Source organism: Erpetoichthys calabaricus, chromosome 7, assembly GCF_900747795.2.
Source record: "Erpetoichthys calabaricus chromosome 7, fErpCal1.3, whole genome shotgun sequence".
Taxonomy (NCBI): Eukaryota; Metazoa; Chordata; class Cladistia; order Polypteriformes; family Polypteridae; genus Erpetoichthys; species Erpetoichthys calabaricus.
This window is the reverse complement of record NC_041400.2, coordinates 133,402,906-133,425,262: the sequence shown is the minus strand read 5'-3', so window position 1 is coordinate 133,425,262 and position 22,357 is coordinate 133,402,906. Positions and strand designations below refer to the sequence as shown.

At 38.5% G+C, this 22,357-nt stretch overlaps 1 protein-coding gene across 1 annotated transcript in view; it reads right to left on the bottom strand.

Annotated features, from left to right (window-relative positions):
- Window positions 1–466: 466 nt before the first annotated feature.
- Window positions 467–22,357, bottom strand: part of ddx4 (DEAD (Asp-Glu-Ala-Asp) box polypeptide 4) — a 68,946-nt gene continuing 47,055 nt past the window's right edge. Inside the window, exons 17-20 of the mRNA XM_051929590.1 lie at window positions 9,695–9,794; window positions 3,713–3,983; window positions 3,464–3,571; window positions 467–1,077 (exon numbers count right to left, since the gene is read on the bottom strand). Coding sequence (XP_051785550.1) covers window positions 994–1,077; window positions 3,464–3,571; window positions 3,713–3,983; window positions 9,695–9,794 — 563 coding nt within the window. The 3' untranslated portion in view covers window positions 467–993. The remainder of the gene's footprint in view (window positions 1,078–3,463; window positions 3,572–3,712; window positions 3,984–9,694; window positions 9,795–22,357) is intronic.

Genomic DNA, 22,357 nt, shown 5'->3' with positions numbered 1-22,357 from the left:
TATTTTGTACACTTTTTAATTTTCCAGCATCAATTGAAATAACAGAACACAAAAATATATCTTCACATAATTCTAACCAGAATTCACACCGAATACATGGATAAATTCCTTCCACAGTACAAGAAAAAAAGTATAATTAGGATTCCAGGCATGATTCCATATAACCATACAAGCTTACGCTTACATGGAATAATGGAATAAAATGTGCATTCATAAGTGTGTCTGAGGTTTAGATGTGAAAAGCAAATAAAAAGGCAATGCTTTTATTTCTCCAAGTATTTCCAACTTAAAAATATCAAAAATCTGAATACAAGAAAAACAAAGTAGCACAAATACTGCCCAAACTTTTTAATTAGATAAAACACGTCTGCTTCAGAAGATAACCACAACCAAAAAGGTATAAAAAAAAAAAAAAAAAAATCCAAGCACAACACTACAAGCAGAAGCGTGTTTAACTATAATGATTTATATTATGCTAAACTCTAGCTCCCAAAAAGAAACTGAAGTTCCAAGAAAGTACACAGTTTAAAAGTGCTTTAATAAGTACAAAATATCCAGGACACAGTCTATCTATACATACTTCCTTTCATTTTCTAGCTAATATAAGCACTCAAATGTAACATTTAGGGTTAACAGCTCAAATTAAATCTAAAATATATATTAAACAGTTCCCTTGACATATTTAAGGTTAATTGATCAGTTTACTAGAAAGGAAAACTACCACACGTGCATTACAAATTTGAGAAATCAAGGGAAAGCAAACAAATGCTATGTTATTAATCAAAAGTATCAACATTAAAGTACTGTACTCAAAACATGAAATCACTGAACTGCAGAACTTAATCATTGAGATGATTAATTGTTCAGTTTACAGAAAAGAAAAACACCAAACATCCATTACAAATTTGAGAAATCAAGGGCCAGCACAACACTGCTACGTGATTAATCAAAACATGAATCACTGAACTGCAGAACTGTTTGTAGAGCTATGTTTCATTCCCAAAGGTCCTCATTTGTATCCTCTGAAGGGTTCATTGGGTCATTCAGACTTCCAAGATCTTTACTGAAGCTTGAACTCTGCAAAGATTGAGAGGCACACATTTCAGGCAGGAATCAAAAAGTGCAAAAGTACGCTATTGTGAATATATAAGCAGGTTTAGCTTCACATTTCGTGCCATTTTTCACAATGCAAACACCAATTTTAAAAAAGTTTACATTTTATAAGTTTATACATTAGTGCAAAAAGAAAATCCATTCACAAATTAATGACCAAGACATTAAAATTGTTTAAAGGCTAAGTTCAGTATTTTAAGTTGAAGTTATTTCTTCGCAAACATGGTATATATGGAGAAGTGTTCAAAAGTTAAGCGTTTTTGTGTAAACTTTAAAAATTACACGGCCAATCTTGGTGTTATTATGGAACCCATGGGACACGTTTAAAAAAAATAATTTTGAATATGTTCATTGCTCAAGCGAAGAAAAGTTGAGCATTAATCCCCACAGTAAAATTATATACACATTGCAAAATAACTTACATATTTTCTAACAAAACACCATTATGACAGGTATTTTAAAGGAGGAAAAAAAACAGCTGTGTGCACTCCCTTGCTGCTAATCTTTCTTTGCAATAATCTCTCCCCCAGAAGAGTGGTTTCCTCTCAAAGTAGGATATCAAACTGTTCATGCCACATACAGTATTTAATATGTTGATTTACTTCCATGTTTATATGAGAATTCCTCCCAGGAAGGCCACTTCTCAACATACTTGAAAGGTTTCTAAACTCTTTTAGGACTCCCCCCAATGGGCCAACGCACTAAAGAGCATCCCGAAGCGTGATCGCCACATCTGTGGAAGACAGCCCATCAGTTGCAGGGGAAACCGCAGGCTCCCAATGCTGTAGCAGCTAACTGTGAAAACAAATCCGAAAAGATCATGGTTGGCCACGACCTTGCCCGATTGCAGTGCTGTGTCTGTGTGTAGGAGAGTGGTAGATTCCAGTGCAATAACCATGCTGTTCGTTTGAAGCGGAATAAAAGCTGGTTTTGCTAAATGACAGACTCAACCTCATGTTTTGGGGTGCAAGACAGGGGACTCATGTCACAATATAAGCAAATAAAAAACATATCCTTACCTTGAGAAAAATAGTACCAGCAAAAATGCAACAGAAACACAGAAGGCATACTTTCTAATGTAAAAATTGAAGATGCGTTAGTAAGTTTATAGACTTCTTTTCCAGTGGTGATTTATGCCACATAGCATACATTATAAAATGCAATGACTGGCTATAAATTTAAAATTAATAAATTTAAACTTTACACCAAAGATTTGCGTGAGAAAAGCGTATATATGTCATATATGTGAAGAACTAACTACAGCAGGGGACTGTTTTGCCTTTAGAATTCAAATAAAATTAAAAATACTGAAAAAAAACTTAGGAAAAGCACATATACAGAAATGAGACATACAGTAGAACCTTGGTTTGCGAGCATAATTAGTTCCAGAAACGTGCCTGTAATCCAAAGTGAATTTCCCCATAAGAAATAATGGGGACTCAGATAATTTGTTTCACAACCCACAAATATTTATATAAAAATTAATACAAAATCTTCACTCTAATTGAATAACTGCTATCTGCTGGCTCACTGGAATCTTTTTTGTGTGACTTTAACAAGGAAACCTATCCAATACAGTTGCTTTTCCCTGAAGAGTCACTACACTTGGACACACGAAAAAAAAATGCTTTATGCATTGTAAGGTTTCTAAACTCTTTTGGTATTTTTTTTACACTTTTCTCACCAATGGATATTTTTCATACTGTTACATGGGGGCAAGCAACATTTAAAAACAGCTTTTGGGTGGAGTATTCTTTTACAGAGTCAACAGTAAGGTATATTAAAAAAGAAAGCCTGAAATCCATGAAGCTGTTGCTGTAGCTACCACCATGAACGAAGACTATTACTATTTCAGTACAAAAAAAAATGGTACAGTAATTCAATATTTTACTTTTATGGTGTTCTATACATAGAACTGTAATGTACTGTCTAGAATTTGTATAATCAGCTGTATGTTATTGGTAAGGCTTGTGATGAACAATATACTACCTATTAGGAGGCAAGATGGGACCCCTAAAATGTATTAGCAGATTTTCATATTCATGAGGATCCTGCATCCCTAATCACTGCTAATCCCAAGGTAGTAAATACTGTCTTTTCATAATCTCACCTTGCATTTGCGAATTAATCAACTAGCCGAGTGTGTGTGTGTAGCTGAGTGTGAATTGCAATGAGCAAGACTATGTTCTAGCATATTTGCAGAAAATTAAGACTTTTCTTTCCACTTCCTTACAATATATTAAAATTTGCATCAGCAGCCATCACATTTCACTTCAGATGAAAGTTTTAGCATGACTGTTCATCACTTAAAAGTAAAGAGTGAACATTAAAAGTATTCTGGAACACATACTTTTCGGGTATCCAAAGCTGCAAAGACTGCTCCTCTTGGATTGAACCCTGTTGTACCATGAGCACTAAATGCTATTTCTTCCAGCCAAGCAGGAACTTCTTGCCGAGCCTATAAAAAAAAAAAAAAAAAAATATTATATTATATATATATATATATATATATATATATATATATATAAAACACACTCTATAAACAAATATATATGAAACAAATTTTATTTAAAAAAAAAATAGAGAACATAATACATACATCTGAAAGAACTTTCACCAAGGAACGGACAATAGGAATGTCACATTTTAGGTCAAAAAACGATACAGCTCTGCCAGTATTTCCACAGCGTCCAGTACGGCCAATGCGATGTACATACTCATCAATTGAATTAGGAAGGTCAAAGTTAACAACATGCTGAACATGTTCAATATCAAGACCTCTAGCAGCAAGAGAAGTGGCAACCAGGACTGGGCATTTTCCTGTACGAAAATCTCCAAGTGCTTGTTCCCTTTCCCTTTGCTCTCGGTCCCTTAATATAAGCATAAACAGTTAATTTGTAAATTGTATAAATAATGGATGACAAAAATTAACTACAGTAAAAGCTGAAGCTGTCGGAATTTGCTGTTTGTCAATTAAAGTAAACATATTAAGGTCAAATATGGAGCATCTACAAATCAAATGTTAACATTTGACACTTTCAAAAATCAATATTGTAATTTCTAAAAATCTGAAATATTTAAAAATACACATTTACTCTATGCATAATAGAATCATGTACAGCCTTGGACTTATCAAACTGTATATTCCCTGGCAACATTCCAGTAAAATGTATACTTTAATTCTCTTCAGCTCTGACTTTTGTCATCTGCAACAGCAAAATGTACATACAAGATTATATTGAACTGAGCTCTATTGAGCTTGCATGGATTTAAATGTTATGAGTAGCTAATAACTAACTGATGAATCGCAAATGTAGCTCCAGTGGAGAACCTGTGATCAAAGAACTTTTGGGGGAAATTTTAAGAGTACATGCACTAAGCACAAATTTAAGAAACGCACCCTATGAAATTCAGTTCTTTCATAGTAGCAGATGAAGTTGTACCTGGCCCAAAAAACTATTTGAAATGCTATGCAATAAACAGAGCTCAAAGGTTCGAGTTTTGCAGAGGTGTGACAAACCATGAGCTCTGATTTACATTTTTATTCTACTGCCATCTAGTGGATGAAATATCATGCTTCAAAAAATCCTGAACATTTCTATTCATTTAGCAACTCATCGATGCTCATGAGTGGGGTGGCCTCTCAATGAAAACCACAATGGCAAACGAAAACAGACACTGAGGAGGTGCTATGTTCCTTCTCTCCAACATATGGTCTTACCAGTAAATGTCTAATGATGCCAACTGTGCATGGTAACAAATCAGTGCTCTACAGATACATCATTGTTAATTGATCTTTTTTTTGTTATATAAAAGTTTTATAGCTCTTCACTTTAGGTGATCAACTTTAACCTGTCCTGCTACACTTGTTCACAACAATCCCTAGACTGATGTTACTCAATTATGTTGACCTTTGTATGTCACTTTGGATAAAAGTGTCTAAGCAAATAAGTACATATAAAATATATTTATAGACTCTTCTGTTTTTTTTTTGTTTTTTTTTATTTTATTATTCTATTTTTACTCTGTAGCACTTTGGGATTGCTAAAATATAAAGTGCAATATAAATAAAATTTATTATTATTATTATTATTAAGTCTCTTAACCTTAAGCCCACATGGATTGAAAATAGAATGAGCAAATCGCACCAATTATTGGTTACAGCAAAATAGGCTAAAGTAGGCTATAATTTAGTATACAGTAGATAACATACAATTAACAACATATGTCTACATTTGGGGGAGGGGGGGAGAGAGAGTGTAAGTGAGGTACAAGTAATCAAGTAATTCTACTCTGTTGTCTGCTCTTTAAATGCTCAGACATGGGCACAGCACCTTACCATACTGTTTCAGGTCAATTAACCCACAATGGGCGACTGAAAAAACTTGACAGCAGGAGTATTCATCACCAGTGACAGGGCTGAGCCAAATATATTATTGCCACTTAGACATCACACATGTTAACTCTTGTTCTGGACATTCCACTATACTGCACAAGGAGACTTCCATCCATCCATTATCCAACCTGCTGAATCCGAACACAGGGTCGCGGGGGTCTGCTGGAGCCAATCCCAGCCAACACAGGGCGCAAGGCAGGAACCAATCCCGGGCAGGGCGCCAACCCACCGTAGGACACACACACACCAAGCACACACTAGTGCAAATTTAGAATTGCCAATCCACCTAACCTGCATGTCTTTGGACTATGGGAGGAAACCCACGCAGACACGGGGAGAACATGCAAACTCCACGCAGGGAGGACCCGGGAAGCGAACCCAGGTCTCCTTACTGCGAGGTAGCAGCGCTACCACTGCACCACCGTGCCGCACAAGGAGACTTTCCTTTTTTATATATACTGTCAATGTGTGGGGCCAGCATAATGTCAAGAATGACATTGATGTGCAATCTCACGCAGTGCTAGTCCATATGCAATGTTAGTGTAACATGAAAATAAAATTCATTCACTCCGCTTGCACAACTGATTTGAATTTATTCTCTGCACTTTAAAGATTTAATGCATATATAAAATTATATACAAAAACAACGGGAGAAATTGCATCCCTTATTGATTCAACAGGGGATGCACAAACCAGTGTGTTTCTTCGTGCCGGTCCCAAACCCGGATAAATGGGGAGGGTTACGTCAGGAAGGGCATCCGGTGTAAAATTTTGCCAAATCAATATGCGGACAACAATACAAATTTCCAAACCGGATCAGTCGAACACCGGGTTAACAATGACCGCCACCAGTACCGTTAGCCAACAGGGTGTTGCCGGAAATTGGGCTACTGTTGGCCAAATAAGAAGGAGAAGGAGAGGGGAGACGTGTCCAGAGGCAGGAGGAGAAGAAGGTAAAGAGAGTGGCACCGAGGGTAGGAACTTTGAATGTTGGCAGTATGACTGGTAAGAGGAGAGAGTTAGCAGATATGATGGAGAGAAGAAAGGTTGATATATTGTGCGTGCAAGAGACTAAATGGAAGGGGGAGTAAGGCTAGGTGGATCGGAGGTGGATTCAAATTGTTCTATCATGGTGTGGATAGCAGGAGAAATGGAGTAGGGGTTATTCTGAAGGAACAGTATGTCAAGAGTGTTTGAGGTGAAAAGTGTGTCAGAGTAATGATTATGAAGCTGGAAATTGGAGTTGTGATGATGAATGTCGTTAGTGCATATGCCCTGTAAGTTGGGTGTGCAATGGATGAGAGAGAAGATTTTTGGAGTGAGTTGGATGAAGTGATGAACAGTTGTACCCAAGGGTCAGAAACTGGTGATTGGAGCGGATTTCAATGGACATGCTGGTGAAGGGAACAGAGGAGATGAGGAGGTGATGGGTAGGTTATGGTGTCAAAGAGAGGAATGAAGGTCAGAGGATAGTGGATTTTGCCAAAAGGATGGAAATGGCTGTGGTGAATACGTATTTTAAGAAGAGGGAGGAACATAGGGTTACGTACAAGAGTGGAGGAAGATGCACACAGGTAGATTACATCCTATGCAGAAGAGTTGATCTGAAGGAGACTGAAGAGTGCAAAGTGGTGGCAGGGGAAACTGTAGTTATGCAGCATAGGATTGTGGTCTGTAGGATGAAGTTGGAGATCAAGAAGAGGAAGAGAGTGAGGGCAGAGCCAAGGATCAAATGGTGGAAGTTGAAAAAGGAAGACTGCAAGGTTGAGTTTAGGGAGGAGGTGAGCCAGGCACTGGGTGGCAGTGAAGAGTTACCAGACAGCTGGGAAACTACAGCAGATGTAGTAAGGGTGACAGCAAGAAGGGTGCTTGGCGTGACATCTGGAAAGAGGAGGGAGGAAAAGGAAACATGGTGGTGGAATGAGGAAATACAGAAGAGTATACAGAGGAAGAGGATGGCAAAGAAGTGGGATAGTCAGAGAGATGCAGAAAGTAGACAAGAGTACAAGGAGATAAGGCGCAAGGTGAAGAGAGGTGGCAAAGGCTAAAGAAAAGGCGTATGATGAGTTGTATGAGAGGGTGGTCACTAAGGAGGGAGAAAAGGACCTGTACCGATTGGCTGGACAGAGGGACCATGCTGGGAAAGATGTGCAGCAGGTTAGCGTGATAAAGGATAAAGATGGAAACGTACTCACAAACGCGGAGAGTGTCTTGAGCAAATGAAGAGTACTTTGAGAGGCTGATGAATGAAGAGAACGAGAGAGAGAGAAGCAGTTGGATGATGTGGAAATAGTAAATCAGGAAGTTCAATGGATTAGCAAGGAGAAAGTAAGATAGCTATGAAGAGGATGAAGAATGGAAAAGCCGTTGGTCCAGATGACATACCTGTGGAAGTATGGAGGAGTTTAGGAGAGATGGCAGTGGAGTTTTTAACCAGATTGTTTAATGGAATCTTGGAAAGTGAGAGGATGCCTGAGGAGTGGAGAAGAAGTGTACTGGTACCAATACTTAAGAATAAGGGTGATGTGCCGGACAAAAGTAACTACAGGGGAATAAAATTGATGAGCCACAGCATGAAGTTATAGGAAAGAGTAGTGGAAGCTAGATTTAGAAGGGAGGTGATGATCAGTGAGCAGCAGTATGGTTTCATGCCAAGAAAGAGCACCACAGATGCAATGTTTGCTCTGAGGATGTTGATGGAGAAGTATAGAGAAGGCCAGAATGAGTTGCATTGCGTCTTTGTGAACCTGGAGAAAGCATGTGACAAGGTGCCTTGAGAGGAGTTGTGGTATTGTATGAGGAAGTCGGGAGTGGCAGAGAAGTATATAAGAGTTGTACAGGATATGTACGAGGGAAGTGTGACTGGTGAGGTCTGCGGTAGGAATGACTGATTCATTCAAGGTGGAGGTGGGATTACATCAGGGATTGGCTCTGAGCCCTTATTTGCAATTGTGATGGACAGGTTGACAGACAAGAATAGGCAGGAGTCCCCATGGACTATGATGTTTGCTGATGACATTGTGATCTGTAGAGATAGTAGGGAGCAGGATGAGGAGACCCTGGAGAGGTGGATATATGCTCTAGAGAGGATAGGAATGAAGGTCAGTAGAAACAAGACAGAATACATGTGTGTAAATGAGAGGAAGGTCAGTGGAATGGTGAGGATGCAGGGAGTAGAATTGGCGAAGGTGGATGAGTTTAAATACTTGGGATCAACAGTACAGAGTAATGGGGATTGTGGAAAAGAAGTGAAAAAGACTGCAGGCAGGGTGGAATGGGTGGAGAAGAGTGTCAGGAGTAATTTGTGACAGATGGGTATCAGCAAGAGTGAAAGGGATGGTCTACAGGACAGTAGTGAGACCAGCTATGTTACGGGGGTTGGAGACAGTGGCACTGACCAAAAAGCAGGAGACAGAGCTGGAGGTAGCAGAGTTAAAGATGCTAAGATTTGCAATGGGTGTTACGAGGATGGATAGGATTAGAGAACATTAGAGGGTCAGCTCAAGTTGGACGGTTGAAAGACAAAGTCAGAGGCGAGACTGCGTTGGTTTGGACATGTACAGAGGAGAGATGCTGGGTATATTGGGAGAAGGATGCTAAGGATAGAACTGACATGCAAGAAAAAAAAAAAAGAGGAAGGCCTAAGACAAGGTTTATGGATGTGGTGAGAGAGGACATGCAGGTGATGGGTGTAAAAGAACAAGATGCAGAGAACAGAAAGATATGGAAGAAGATGATCTGCTGTGGCAACCCCCAACAGAAGCAGCCGAAAGAAGATTGATTCAACATGGTACAAGGCATTTTATGTTCCACTATGAGATGATCCCATATTATAAGGGCTGAGGGACAACCCTGCTGGTGTGTGTGAATTAAGTTCAATTTCAAGAACCAAAACTGGAAACAATCAAGCACTGGCGACCCACTACTATTGGACTTTAATTTGGCACTGCTTCATTATGTGTGAAGTGTGGTCAAATTAACTGGATTAAATTAACGTACTTAGGGGATTCTTAAGAAAAAAAAAGTCAAATGATCTTGCATGTGAATCACACACGTTAGCAATTAAGCAGAAGCTCTAATAGTCACCATAACTCAATAAAACCTTACATTTTAGAATGCCTCTGACCATGTGGAAAAGTCAAGAAAGTGATATTATGTACCAACAGATATTTTTAATATACTTACCCATGAATGCTTGTAGTTGGAATATTCTCTTGACTAAGAAAAGTGGCAATAAAATCTGCTTTTTTCTTAGTCTCTACAAAAACCATTGTTCTTTCAGTACCTGGAGGGAGAGGGGAAGAGAGACATACATTTTTTTTAAATTACAGCTTTTAATTTGGATATGTTTGATTAAGAACATTAAAACATTATAAGAGACGATGCGTTACTTACATACCAATAAAGTTTCCTTTGTACACAAGATCATTTAATGCAAGTTTGTTCAATCAACTGGAACAATGTTGGCATAATCAGCTCCTTTGCCTTCATTTATTGGAATGAATACTGCACATATTGAATACTTTTAAGCAATAGGCTTATACCTTCAATATGCTATCTGCCTAATCAGGACATGTTCTTTTACCACTATATGGATACAGATGCAAAGTACATATTCTAACTGAAGGCATGGGACACCTTTTAATATGGGAGGCTGAGAAAACAAAAAAATAAACTCAAAGACTTTCCACAAAGTAAGTTGTATCATTTTGAACAAATTTAGTTTGGCACATTCTTTCACTATAATGTGTGTTAATTTTCCTGGTAATTAAGTTTACATTAACATTAAAAAAAGTTGTATTAAATATTCATTCAATTCAATTTATTTTTGAAATTGTTCTAAAATGAATACATATAGGTTGAATGATGTGCACTAATGTAAAAATACTTTCCAATATACGATTGATTTCTACTTAAACCAATATAAGTACCAATAAACCAATGATTTCAGTACAAATCTAATAAATTTGTCTGCAAAACATTTGAGTTTTGAGCTAATTATGAGTTGCAAAGCACTCATAACTCATTAACAAATACACCTGCCAAAGAATTAAGTGTCCTGTGTTAAACCAAACAAGCTGCCTAAAGTCAATATATGCAGACAATTTGACCAATACATGCATTATGAAATTTGGTCAAGGTGTCCTGAAATTAATATATATCCCACTAGAGTTGTACCAAAAACTAGAGTAAAGTTTTAAACTCTGTAAATGAGACAATCCAGAGTTGCACTCCATGTCAACCAATGTATTGAGTGGAATAAAAACACATAGAAACTCTCCCTGGTTAAATGAAAACACTCGAGCTCTTAGATTAGCGAGTGTTGAAAACTGGAGCGCAGATGGAGAACAATAAAGCATTAGCAGTACAGACTATGAACTTCTTCAATGACAAAATTAAAAATACAAGATCCCAGATCTCCGCATCACAGTACAAACTGCATACTAGCTTAGCAGACCCTGCCTCACATTGCATTCAGCACTTTAGCAATTTTAATCCTGTAACTGAGCAGGAAGTCTTAACTTTAATTTCTAAAATGAAACCCACTACTTGCTCCCTAGATCCAGTGCCAACAAAACGAGTAAAAAGTGCAATGGATGTTCTTGCAGCGCCTATTCTAAACATTATCAATAGTTCACTATTGCATGGCACAGTACCCGATGCACTAAAAGTGTCAGTCATTAAACCATTACTTAAAAAGTCAGACCTAGACCCACACACTAAATTATAGGCCTATTTCAAATTTACCCTCTTTCTCTAAAATACTAGAAAAAGTAGTCGCCAATCAGTTTCAGTCACACCTTACGCATTACAATTTGAGAAATTCCAGTCTGTTTTCCGCACTGGTCATAGTACAGAAACAGCACTAACACGGGTTGTAAACGACATTCTGATATCCTCTGATGAAGGAAACTCCATTGTAATTATGTTAGACTTAGGTGCAGCATTTGACACCATTGACCATTCTATTTTACTGCACAGGCTAGAAAATGATGTTGGCCTTACAGGCACTGTGCTTGCTTGGTTTAGTATTTATCAAATCGATTTCAATATGTACAGAACTGTGCTGACAGTACTCCATTATACACAGAAGTGAGATATGGTGTCCCGCAGGGCTCAGTACTGGGACCTTTACTGTTTTCACTTTACATGCTTCCATTGGGATCTATCATTAGGAAACAAGGTTAATTTTCACTCATATGCAGGTGACACCCAGTTATACCTTTCATTTAGATCAAATGAAGTTTCTCCGATGTTGTCTTTAGTTGTGTTAGTGAATTAAAGGAGGGGAGGAATGAGAACTACTGGTCTTTAAACACAGATAAAACAGATGTTAATTGTTGGAGGGAATGACGCTGATCACAATATTTCGTCATCATTTAACTCCGTTGGAATCACCATTAATTTTACTGAATCAGTCCGCAATCTAGAAGTTCTTTGACTCTAGCATGTCATTTAAAGCGCATATTACAAAGTTGTCCAAATCATGTTTCTTCCATCTTACAAATGTTGGGAAATTAAGGCGCTTTCTAATTAAACAGGATTCTGTGAAATTAATTCATGCATTTATTTCTAGTAGGATTGACTACTGCAATGCGGTGTTCACCGGATGTTCAAACCGTTCTTTATATAGCCTCCAGTTAATCCAAAATGCTGCTGCAAGAATTATTACAAGAACAAGAAAATATGAACACATAACTCCAGTTCTTAAATCCTTACACTGGCTCCCGGTTAAGTTTAGGGCAGATTTCAAAATCCTTTTAACAGAGTGCATCCGGAAAGTATTCACAGTGCATCACTTTATCCACATTTTGTTATGTTACAGCCTTATTCCAAAATGAATTAAATTCATTTTTTTCCTCAGAATTCTACACACAACACCCCATAATGACAACGTGAAAAAAGTTTACTTGAGATTTTTGCAAATTTATTAAAAATAAAAAAATTGAGAAAGCACATGTTCATAAGTATTCACAGCCTTTGCCAAGAAGCTCAAAATTGAGCTCACGTGCATCCTGTTTCCCCTGATCATCCTTGAGATGTTTCTGCAGCTTAGAGTCCACCTGTGGTAAATTCAGTTGACTGGACATGATTTGGAAAGGCACACACCTGTGTATATAAGGTCCCACAGTTGACAGTTCATGTCAGAGCACAAACCAAGTATGAAGTCAAAGGAATTGTCTGTAGACCTCTGAGACAGGATTGTCTCGAGGCACAAATCTGGGGAAGGTTACAGAAAAATTTCTGCTGCTTTGAAGGTCCCAATGAGCACAGTGGCCTCCATCATCCGTAAGTGGAAGTAGTTCGAAACCACCAGGACTCTTCCTAGAGCTGGCCGGCCATCTAAACTAAGCTATCGGGGGAGAAGGGCCTTAGTCAGGGAGATGACCAAGAACCCGATGGTCACTCTGTCAGAGCTCCAGAGGTCCTCTGTGGAGAGAGGAGAACCTTCCAGATGGACAACCATCTCTGCAGCAATCCACCAATCAGGTCTGTATGGTACAGTGGCCAGACGGAAGCCACTCCTTAGTAAAAGGCACATGGCAGCCCGCCTGGAGTTTGCCAAAAGGCACCTGAAGGACTCTCATACCATGAGAAAGAAAATTCTCTGGTCTGATGAGACATTGAACTCTTTGGTGTGAATGCCGGGCGTCATGTTTGGAGGAAACCAGGCACTGCTCATCACCAGGCCAATACCATCCCTACAGTGAAGCATGGTGGTGGCAGCATCATGCTGTGGGGATGTTTTTCAGCGGCAGGGTCTGGGAGACTAATCAGGATAAAGGGAAAGATGACTGCAGCAATGTACAGACACATCCTGGATGAAAATCTGCTCCAGAGTGCTTGACCTCAGACTGGGGCGACGGTTCATCTTTCAGCAGGACAACGACCCTAAGCACACAGCCAAGATATCAAAGGAGTGGCTTCAGGACAACTCTGTGAATGTCCTTGAGTGGCCCAGCCAGAGCCCAGACTTGAATCCGATTGAACATCTCTGGAGAGATCTTAAAATGGCTGTGCACCGACGCTTCCCATCCAACCTGATGCAGCTTGAGAGGTGCTACAAAGAGGAATGGGCGAAACTGGCCAAGTATAGGTGTGCCAAGCTTGTGGCATCATATTCAAAAAGACTTGAGGGTGTAATTGCTGCCAAAGGTGCATCGACAAAGTATTGAGCAAAGGCTGTGAATACTTATGTACATGTGATTTATCAGTTTTTTTATTTTTAATGAATTTGCAAAAACCTCAAGTAAACTTTTTTCATGTTGTCATTATGGGGTGTTGTGTGTAGAATTCTGAGGAAAAAAATGAATTTAATCCATTTTGGAATAAGGCTGTAACATAAAATATGAAAAAAGTGATGCGCTGTGAATACTTTCCGGGTGCACTGTATACTGCAAAGCATTAAATGGCCAAGGTCCGGCTTACTTGTCTGATCTTATGACTTCCAAACCAGAGTGCACATTAAGATCTCAAGAAGCTGGTCTGCTTATGATTCCAAGGATTAATAAAACAACAGTGGGAGATCAAGCTTTTAGTTACGGGCCCCTAAACTGTGGAATGGTCTGCCTGCTACTTATAAGAGATATGCCCCTTCAGTCTCAGCTTTTAAATCCCAGCTGAAGACTCACTACTTCAGTTTAGCATATCCTGACTAGAGCTGCTGATTAACTGTACAGACTGCATGTCTGTTGGTCATTAGCACTAAAACATAAGTAACATGATCGTTCTAATTTGTCACTAACCCTCACCTATTCTGTTTCTCTTTCGGTACTCAAATGTGGAACTTGGTGCCATGGCCCACCTGCCAAGTTGTTTTGCCTGCCAAAGGTAAAATCAAAATATTTTTATTGGCCCATCTCCAAATATGAAGTATCTTTTTTTTTGACCAGATTTAGAATAAACTTAACGTGAGATTTCAGAGAACTCACATTAATGCGCCAATGAAATGGCAAGTATTTTTTCTAATTAATAACTGCCTTATTTTATAAATTTGTATATTCATATTTGAGACCACTGTTCATTATACATTAAAAACAAAAACTTTGCAATTCCTTCCTGGAGAATGAAGAGGTGGTTTTGAAACAGCTAATATGTAGCAGTACCATCTTTCACATGAAAACTTTAGTACCATGGTGTACAACACATGAGCCCATTGTTAAAACTTCGGCACACAACTTTTAAATTAAAGTCAGAATTTAGTGAAACATCATTAACAATGCTGCTAGAAACAACTGGAAAATTCTCTTGCAATAGATAATCATTTATCAATGGCTATTACCAGCAGGTAGTTTAGTTTATAATTTATTACCATTATTATCTTTTAAGTTGTACAAAGCCACTGAAGAATTCTTAGATACATCACGTTATCAGAATGTTCAATACTATTCACCTGTGAATTTTGATATTTTACAATATCACAGGAAAACACATCCAATTTAATGGCATTTTATTAAAGTACCTCCATTACTGACATATACAGTTAGGTCCATAAATATTTGGACAGACAACTTTTTTCTAATTTTGGTTCTATACATTACCACAATGAATTTTAAATGAAACAATTCAGATGCAGTTAAAGTGTAGACTTTCAGCTTTAATTCAGTGGGGTGAACAAAATTGCATAAAAATGTGAGGCAACTAAACCATTTTTTTTTTTAACACCGTCCCTTCATTTCAGGGGCTCAAAAGTAATTGGACAATTGACTCAAAGGTTATTTCATGGGCAGGTGTGGGCAAGTCCGTTGTTATGTCATTATCAATTAAGCAGATAAAAGGCCTGGAGTTGATTTGAGGTGTGGTGCTTGCATGTGGAAGATTTTGATGTGAACAGTCAACATGCAGTCAAAGGAGCCCTCCATGCAGGTGAAAGAAGCCACCCGTAAGCTGCGAAAACAGAAAAAACCCATCCGAGAAATTGCTACAATATTATGAGTGGCAAAATCTACAGTTTGGTACATCCTGAGAAAGAATGCAAGCACTGGTGAACTCAGCAATGCAAAAAAACCTGGACATCCACGGAAGACAACAGTGGAGGATGATAGCAGAATCATTTCCATGGTGAAGAGAAACCCCTTCACAACAGCCAACCAAACGAACAACAGTTAGGTCCAGTGGGTAGCCATATTGATATCCAAGTCTACCATAAAGAGAATACTGCATGAAAGTAAATACAGAGGGTGCACTGCAAGGTGCAAGCCACTCATAAGCCTCAAGAATTGAAAGGCTAGATTGGACTTAAAGATGGCTAAAGAACATCTAAAAAAGCCAGCACAGTTCTGGAAAAACATTCTTTGGACAGATGAAACCAAGATCAACCTCTACCAGAATGATGGCAAGAAAGTATGGAGAAGGCATGGAACAGCTCATTATCCAAAACATACCACATCATCTGTAAAGCACGGTGGAGGCAATGTGATGGATTGTGTGGGCATGGCTGCCAGTGGCACTGGGAAACTAGTGTTTATTGATGATGTGACGCAGGACAGATGCAGCTGAATGAATTCTGAGGTGTTCAGAGACATACTGTCTGCTCAAATCCAGCTAAATGCAGTCAAATTGATTGGGCGGTGTTTCATGATACAGATGGACAATGACCCAAAACATACAGCCAAAGCAACCCAGGAGTTGCTGCAGTAAAGGCCTGGCAGAGCATTAAAAAGGAGGAAACCCAGCATCTGGTGATGTCCATGAGTTCAAGACTTCAGGCTGTCATTGCCAGCAAAGGGTTTTCAACCAAGTATTAGAAATTAACATTTTATTTCCAGTTATTTAATTTGTCCAATTACTTTTGAGCCCCTGAAATGAAAGGAGTGTGTTAAAAAATGCTTTAGTTGCCTCACATTTTTATGCAATCGTTTTGTTCACCTCACTGAATTAAAGCTGAAAGTCTGCACTTCAACTGGATCCGAGTTGTTTCATTTAAAATTCATTGTGGTAATGTATAGAACCAAAATTAGAAAAAAGTTCTGTCCAAATATTTATGGACCTAACTGTACAATATTGTGCATTTCCTGTAATAAAAAAATTAGACAGCAAGATATCTAGAACTTTGTCCCCGTGGGGACAATTTGGCTTTGTGCAGATACATATTGATAAATAAATGCATAAATAGGCAGATTCATTGGGTTATACCAATGAACATTAGTTTACCTTCAAAAACCAATGACAACCAGTGTTTGTAAACTCTTAGCAATGAAGCATAAACTGCTAACTGCAGGTTTCAGCAATTCTGTTTCTGTTGGAACATTGTGCGTTACATTAATAAGAACATGTGCCTTGTGCTTCGAAGCATTGTAACCTATATGAATTTTATTTTTAGTATTCTCAGTCTAGTGGTGCTTCAATCAATTGTCTGATAATCTAAATCTGATGATTTTCACAATTCTCTAAATTTCCAGTCCATGCTTTTCTAAGCCTTATGTTAATTTAGTATTATGGTAGTTGTGCCAGTGAACTTCCTGTAGTGTAAACCAAGTCAAACCAAGGCATGCTTTACGAAAGGGCAAGAGATTTAAATATTAGACTTTACGTTCAAGTGGAGTAATAAACTGAGAAAAAAGAATCAAGCTCTGTGCAGTTACACAAATAGCAAGAAAATCTATTTTAATAGATTCAGATGTTTTGTCCTTTAAGCTCCTTAGCGTTGCATTTTATTCCCCCCAAAAAAAAAAAAAAGTCTAAAAAGCATTGTATTTTTTGGCATGAAACATTAAATCTCAAAAGTTTACTTGTGATATAAATGATTGTAATGATGAAAAAAATTATGAAATGAGCAATTAAAATATTAACAGTAATACTACTGCTAATGATGCCAAAATAGTATATAATCTCAAAATGAGTCCTTTGTGTGCTAAATATTAAAGCACCGTGAAAGACAATCCAACATCATAGCCGGGACAAAAAAAAGCATGTTCCTTTTCGGATTTGATTTCCAAATTTACCAGTTTTTAAAGAGCAAACTGCACAGGTACGAGTTGAATTCTTTTTTACCTGTTCGAGGTACATAATAAAATCTTTACCAATAAGATGCTCTGGATTGATCTGCGATGTGCCGGGTCAACCGCATCACTTTAGCGGTAGTGTGAATGGTGGAGGTGCTGCAATGATATGTTCTACAAGCTGGAATATAAAGTTTGGATAAGATCATTTAGCCAGCTTTTTCTTTGTACAAGACAAATGTATTCCAAATGGACTGTTCCACCAGGTGACAATTATCTTTTTGTAGTATTTCTTCTGTTGCCTCTGCATAGCAGGATAAAAAAAAATCAATTCTTGATCCATACAATCTATGCCATCCACCGTGCTATTGTAGTTGACCACAGCACAAGGGTTAGTAACCTGCTTGTTGCCTTTTACCTGTACAGCGACTATAGCTGCATTATGTACAGTGCTAAGACAACAAACATCTTTGACTTTCCATTTCAGTGCAAGCACTTTACCATTTTGCTAAGCTTCTAGTGCACCTCATTGTAATTTAGCTCTGCCAAAGTCTTCAGGCATGCCACGACAGTTGGGACACACTGTTCCGTACGTGTCAGTATCTCTTTGGAGCAAGATGTCAAATAGCTGAGGCGAAGTATAAAAATTGACCATGGTTACAGAGTAACCTTGACCCAACAGAGAATCTATCAAAGTCAGCACCATTGACGTAGCAATGCCATACAAATTTTACTTCTGTTCAAACATTGCCACTTTCCCTGTGTACAGAACCAAATTCCAAAAGTACCCCGTTTTAGATTCACAAAACACGTATAGCTTTATGCCAAATGTTGCTTTTTTTGATGTAATGTACTGTATCCATGTCAGTATGCCCTTTTAAGCCATGAGACTTTTCAATGCCAACATTACGGTCCGAAATGTAAACGCTCCAAAATTTTGCTACAATGGCAAAACCTACACTCAGAATTTCTCCAAAGAACAGCAGCACTTTTACGGCCCAAGTGATTCTCGGTCCTAACGCTTACGCAAGACACCTCTGTACAGATGCCCGAGTGATACTCTGGATTAACACATTTAGCTGTTTTCATAGCCCGAGTAACGCTCAGGTTTAAAGCTAAGGAAGTTAAATAAAACTGCACCACTTGTCAGTTTCTGTTTTCATTTGGAAAAAAATCATTTAAAAATTTGTTAGTAAACAGGCTTACTGTAGAATAACAAAAAAATTTACCTTTACATGTAAACTTGTTAAGAATGCTAGCCTTGTATCTTATGAACATGATACATTTGCATTTTTTTTTTTTTTAAGATTTGTACTGTGTTAATTATATGCACGTCACACAATACATGTTGTTAAATAAACGAAGTACTATAAAAGCAAAACAGTAATCCAGATCTATAATTAAATTTCAAGTACAGTAATCCCTCGCTACTTTGCGGTTCACTTTTCGCGGATTCACGACTTCACGGATTTTATATGTAAGCATATCTAAATATATAACGCAGATTTTTCACTGCTTCGCGGGTTTCTGCGGACAATAGGTCTTTTTACTTCTGGCACTTGCTTCCTCAGTTGGTTTGCCCAGTTGATTTCATACAAGAGATGCTATTGGCGGATGGCTGAGAAGCTACCCAATCAGAGCACGCAGTTAAGTTCCTGTGTGCTGCTGATTGGCTCAGTGACGGAGTGCTGCATTAACCAGGAAGTCTCATCTCACTCATTCAGCATTAACGTGCTACTGCCTCAGGGGTCGTGTCCAAGCGCCAACAGAAGATGCAAATGATTGCAGAAAAGGCAAAAAGTTTTGGATATGTTGAAGGAAGGGAACAGCTACACCATTACAGCATCAATGAGTCCATGATTCTTTCTATTTAAAAAGGAGGAAAAGCATATAAGATCTACGGCCGCAGTGTCCTTTAACCAGGGCGCAAAACGAGTTGCAAGTGGACGTGATAAGGCAGTAGTCTGGATGGAATCTGCTTTAGGAATCTTTGCAGCAAGGTCGACGACGTAATGACCGCCTACCAGCTGCTCTTCGCCTGGAAAAAGAAGCAGCGGCAGCAACTGCCGATCACAATGTTTTTGCAGCCTCGCAAAAAAGAGCCAGTTCCTACTACTACTACTACTACGGATACACCTTCGGAAACCGTGGAGGAGGTGCCCCAGGAAATGGCACCGCCGTCTGAAGAGACGTTAAATACAGTCATCGGCCGCGCAGTAAAAGTCATCATCACCTTCATCGTCATTTTTACTGCGCAGCATATTCATCACCATCATCACGTCATATATAGCTACGTGTACTTCGCTATACAGTAAGTGTAAACTTATCTACCGATTTCATATTGCTTAGCAGTTGTCCGTTATTAATAGAGTAAAGGGTGGGTTGTAAACAATACAGGGAGGGTTTAAAAACGTCCAAATACACGTTAAATAAATAAATATGGTGTTCCTACTTTGCGGAAATTCAGTTATCGCGGTCGGCCTTGGAACCCGCGATAAGTGAAGGATTACTGTATTATGAATGCCTAGCTAGTACACTGAAGAAAACACATGTATATTGTAACTGCAAATAAAAGTTGTAGTGCAATTAATGATTAAAATCGATTAAAACCTGTATGTATGTACATTTACATTTAAGTGTTTAATTGCCAATATCAATTGTGAGTTTTTTTTATTAGTGAAACAGTGAAAACTAATTTTTAATTAAGCTTGGTTTCAGATAGATACATTGCAAAAGAAGAAACTGAACAATGTCAACTTGTAATTATTAGAAGTATTTTTTCTTTCATGCCATATGCATTACGGATAAATATTTTTATATGAATTTTGTAAAAAGTATGCATTTTATCTATCTATCTATCTATTTTAAGGAAATTTTTAGTATTATTTTAGTAATTGAACAATAAAGCCAAGAAAATTTCACTTTAACACCTGTGGACTAAAGATTAATTACACAAAACACCAAAGTCAACACTTCAATATAGGATACAAGTCTTGTGTGTATGATTATTCAGGAAGCTTACTGCAAGACAAAGTTTGGGGATTGGGACCTGAATCAGTAACAGAATTGTCAGAGCAAGTAACATGGAATTAGTGATCTGCAACAGCTTTAAAAAACCTAATCTGAGCATCCCAAGATTGGTCATGTTATTTCACTCTCAAAACACGCACGAATTTGTCCCTAAACCAAATCCATTATGGGATAAAAGTGGCAATAATAAGAGGCTATACATTTGTCTTTTCTTCTACCCAGTTCCACAGATAGTGTGAAAAAGCTGGCAACCATCAGGTTTTTGGAACGTTAGTATAGGCTTGGGCGGTAATATGGTATCCCGCGGGATCTAAAAATAGCAACGGTATCAGTTTCACTACCGTTATACCGTCATAAAAACAATGCACTTATATGGGAGACAAGGATTAAATATTAATTTATTTAATGCCTAAAAATGCGTATGCGTGGCTGTCATCATGTGACAGCGTGGAGGAGAAAGTGAGTGGTGGGGAAAGATGGCGAGTCGCGCACCAAGTGACCTGGTCTCGAAAAAGAACACAACTTCTGCAGTTTGGCAGTATTTCGGGTTTCGACCGAACGAGAAGGGAAAGGAGGTAAATACGGACGAGGCAATTTGCAAATTCTGCAACAAAAAGGTGACCGCGAGAGATGGAAATACCTCGAACCTAAGGTCGCATATATGAAACCACCATCCACTCACTGCTGCGAGGATGGACCCGAGTTCACTCAGTGCAAGAGTTTCAACGCCTCCCGATGCAGGACCAACATCATCTAGGTCCACCGCCACTACGCAGCCGACGATAATGGGGGCCTTCGGGAAAGCAACAAAGTACAAAAGGGACAGTGTCCATTGGAAAACCTGTACTGATGCAGTGACAATATACTTGGCGAAGGAAATGGTCTCTTTCCACACAGTGGAAAAAAAGTCCTTTACGGACATGGTAAAGGTCCTAGATGCCCAGTACGAGCTGCCTGGACGGAAATATTTCTCACAAAACAGCCGTCCCACATTTATATAGTAAAGTTAGAGACAATGTTCAAGTGCTGCTGTCAGCGGCAGACAGTTATTCCTTAACAACTGACATGTGGTCGTCAGTTAACATGACACCATATATGTCTCTGACTGTCCATACTATTACACCTGACTGGAAACTTGAATCCAAATGCCTCCAAACTACGTATTTTCCTGAGAGTCATACAGCGGACAATCTTGCTGCTGCGCTCAGAGCTGCACTTCAGGAATGGCAACTTGACGAGAAAAAACTTTCAGCCATAACCACTGACAACGCTGCCAACATTCATGCCGCAATCAGGTCCCTGCATTGGCCGTGGCTATACTGCTTCGGTCACGATCTAAACTTGGCTGTCACAAATGGACTGCATGACCAGAGGCAAAAAACCGAGCGCGCCCTCGGACTATGCCGTAATATTGTCGGGGCCTTTTCACACAGCTGGCAACGTAAGGATGAACTCCACAAGAAGCAAGTGGACTTGGGACTCCCAAAACATAGTCTCATAACGGTAAGCATAAAACGTGCAGATAGTTCCTCAGGGGCAGGGGCTCAAATATAAAACAAGGGGCATATATTTTATATATATATATATATATATATGCTTTGCATCACATAAATAAATTATATTGAAAAGTAGGCTATATTAAAATAGAAAGCCATTTTTTAAATTGTAATTTTTTTCCTGTATTTTTTATCAAATAAATGCAGGCTTGATGCGCATAAGGGACTTATTTAGCCTAAAATAAATGTGCATGCAAATTTGACCAAATGGAATAATATACATTAATGGACTTATTTATGCATTCATTCGTTTATTTAGGCCTATTTATTCATTCAATTGTTTATTTAGGCCTATTCATTAATTTAATCGTTTATTCATC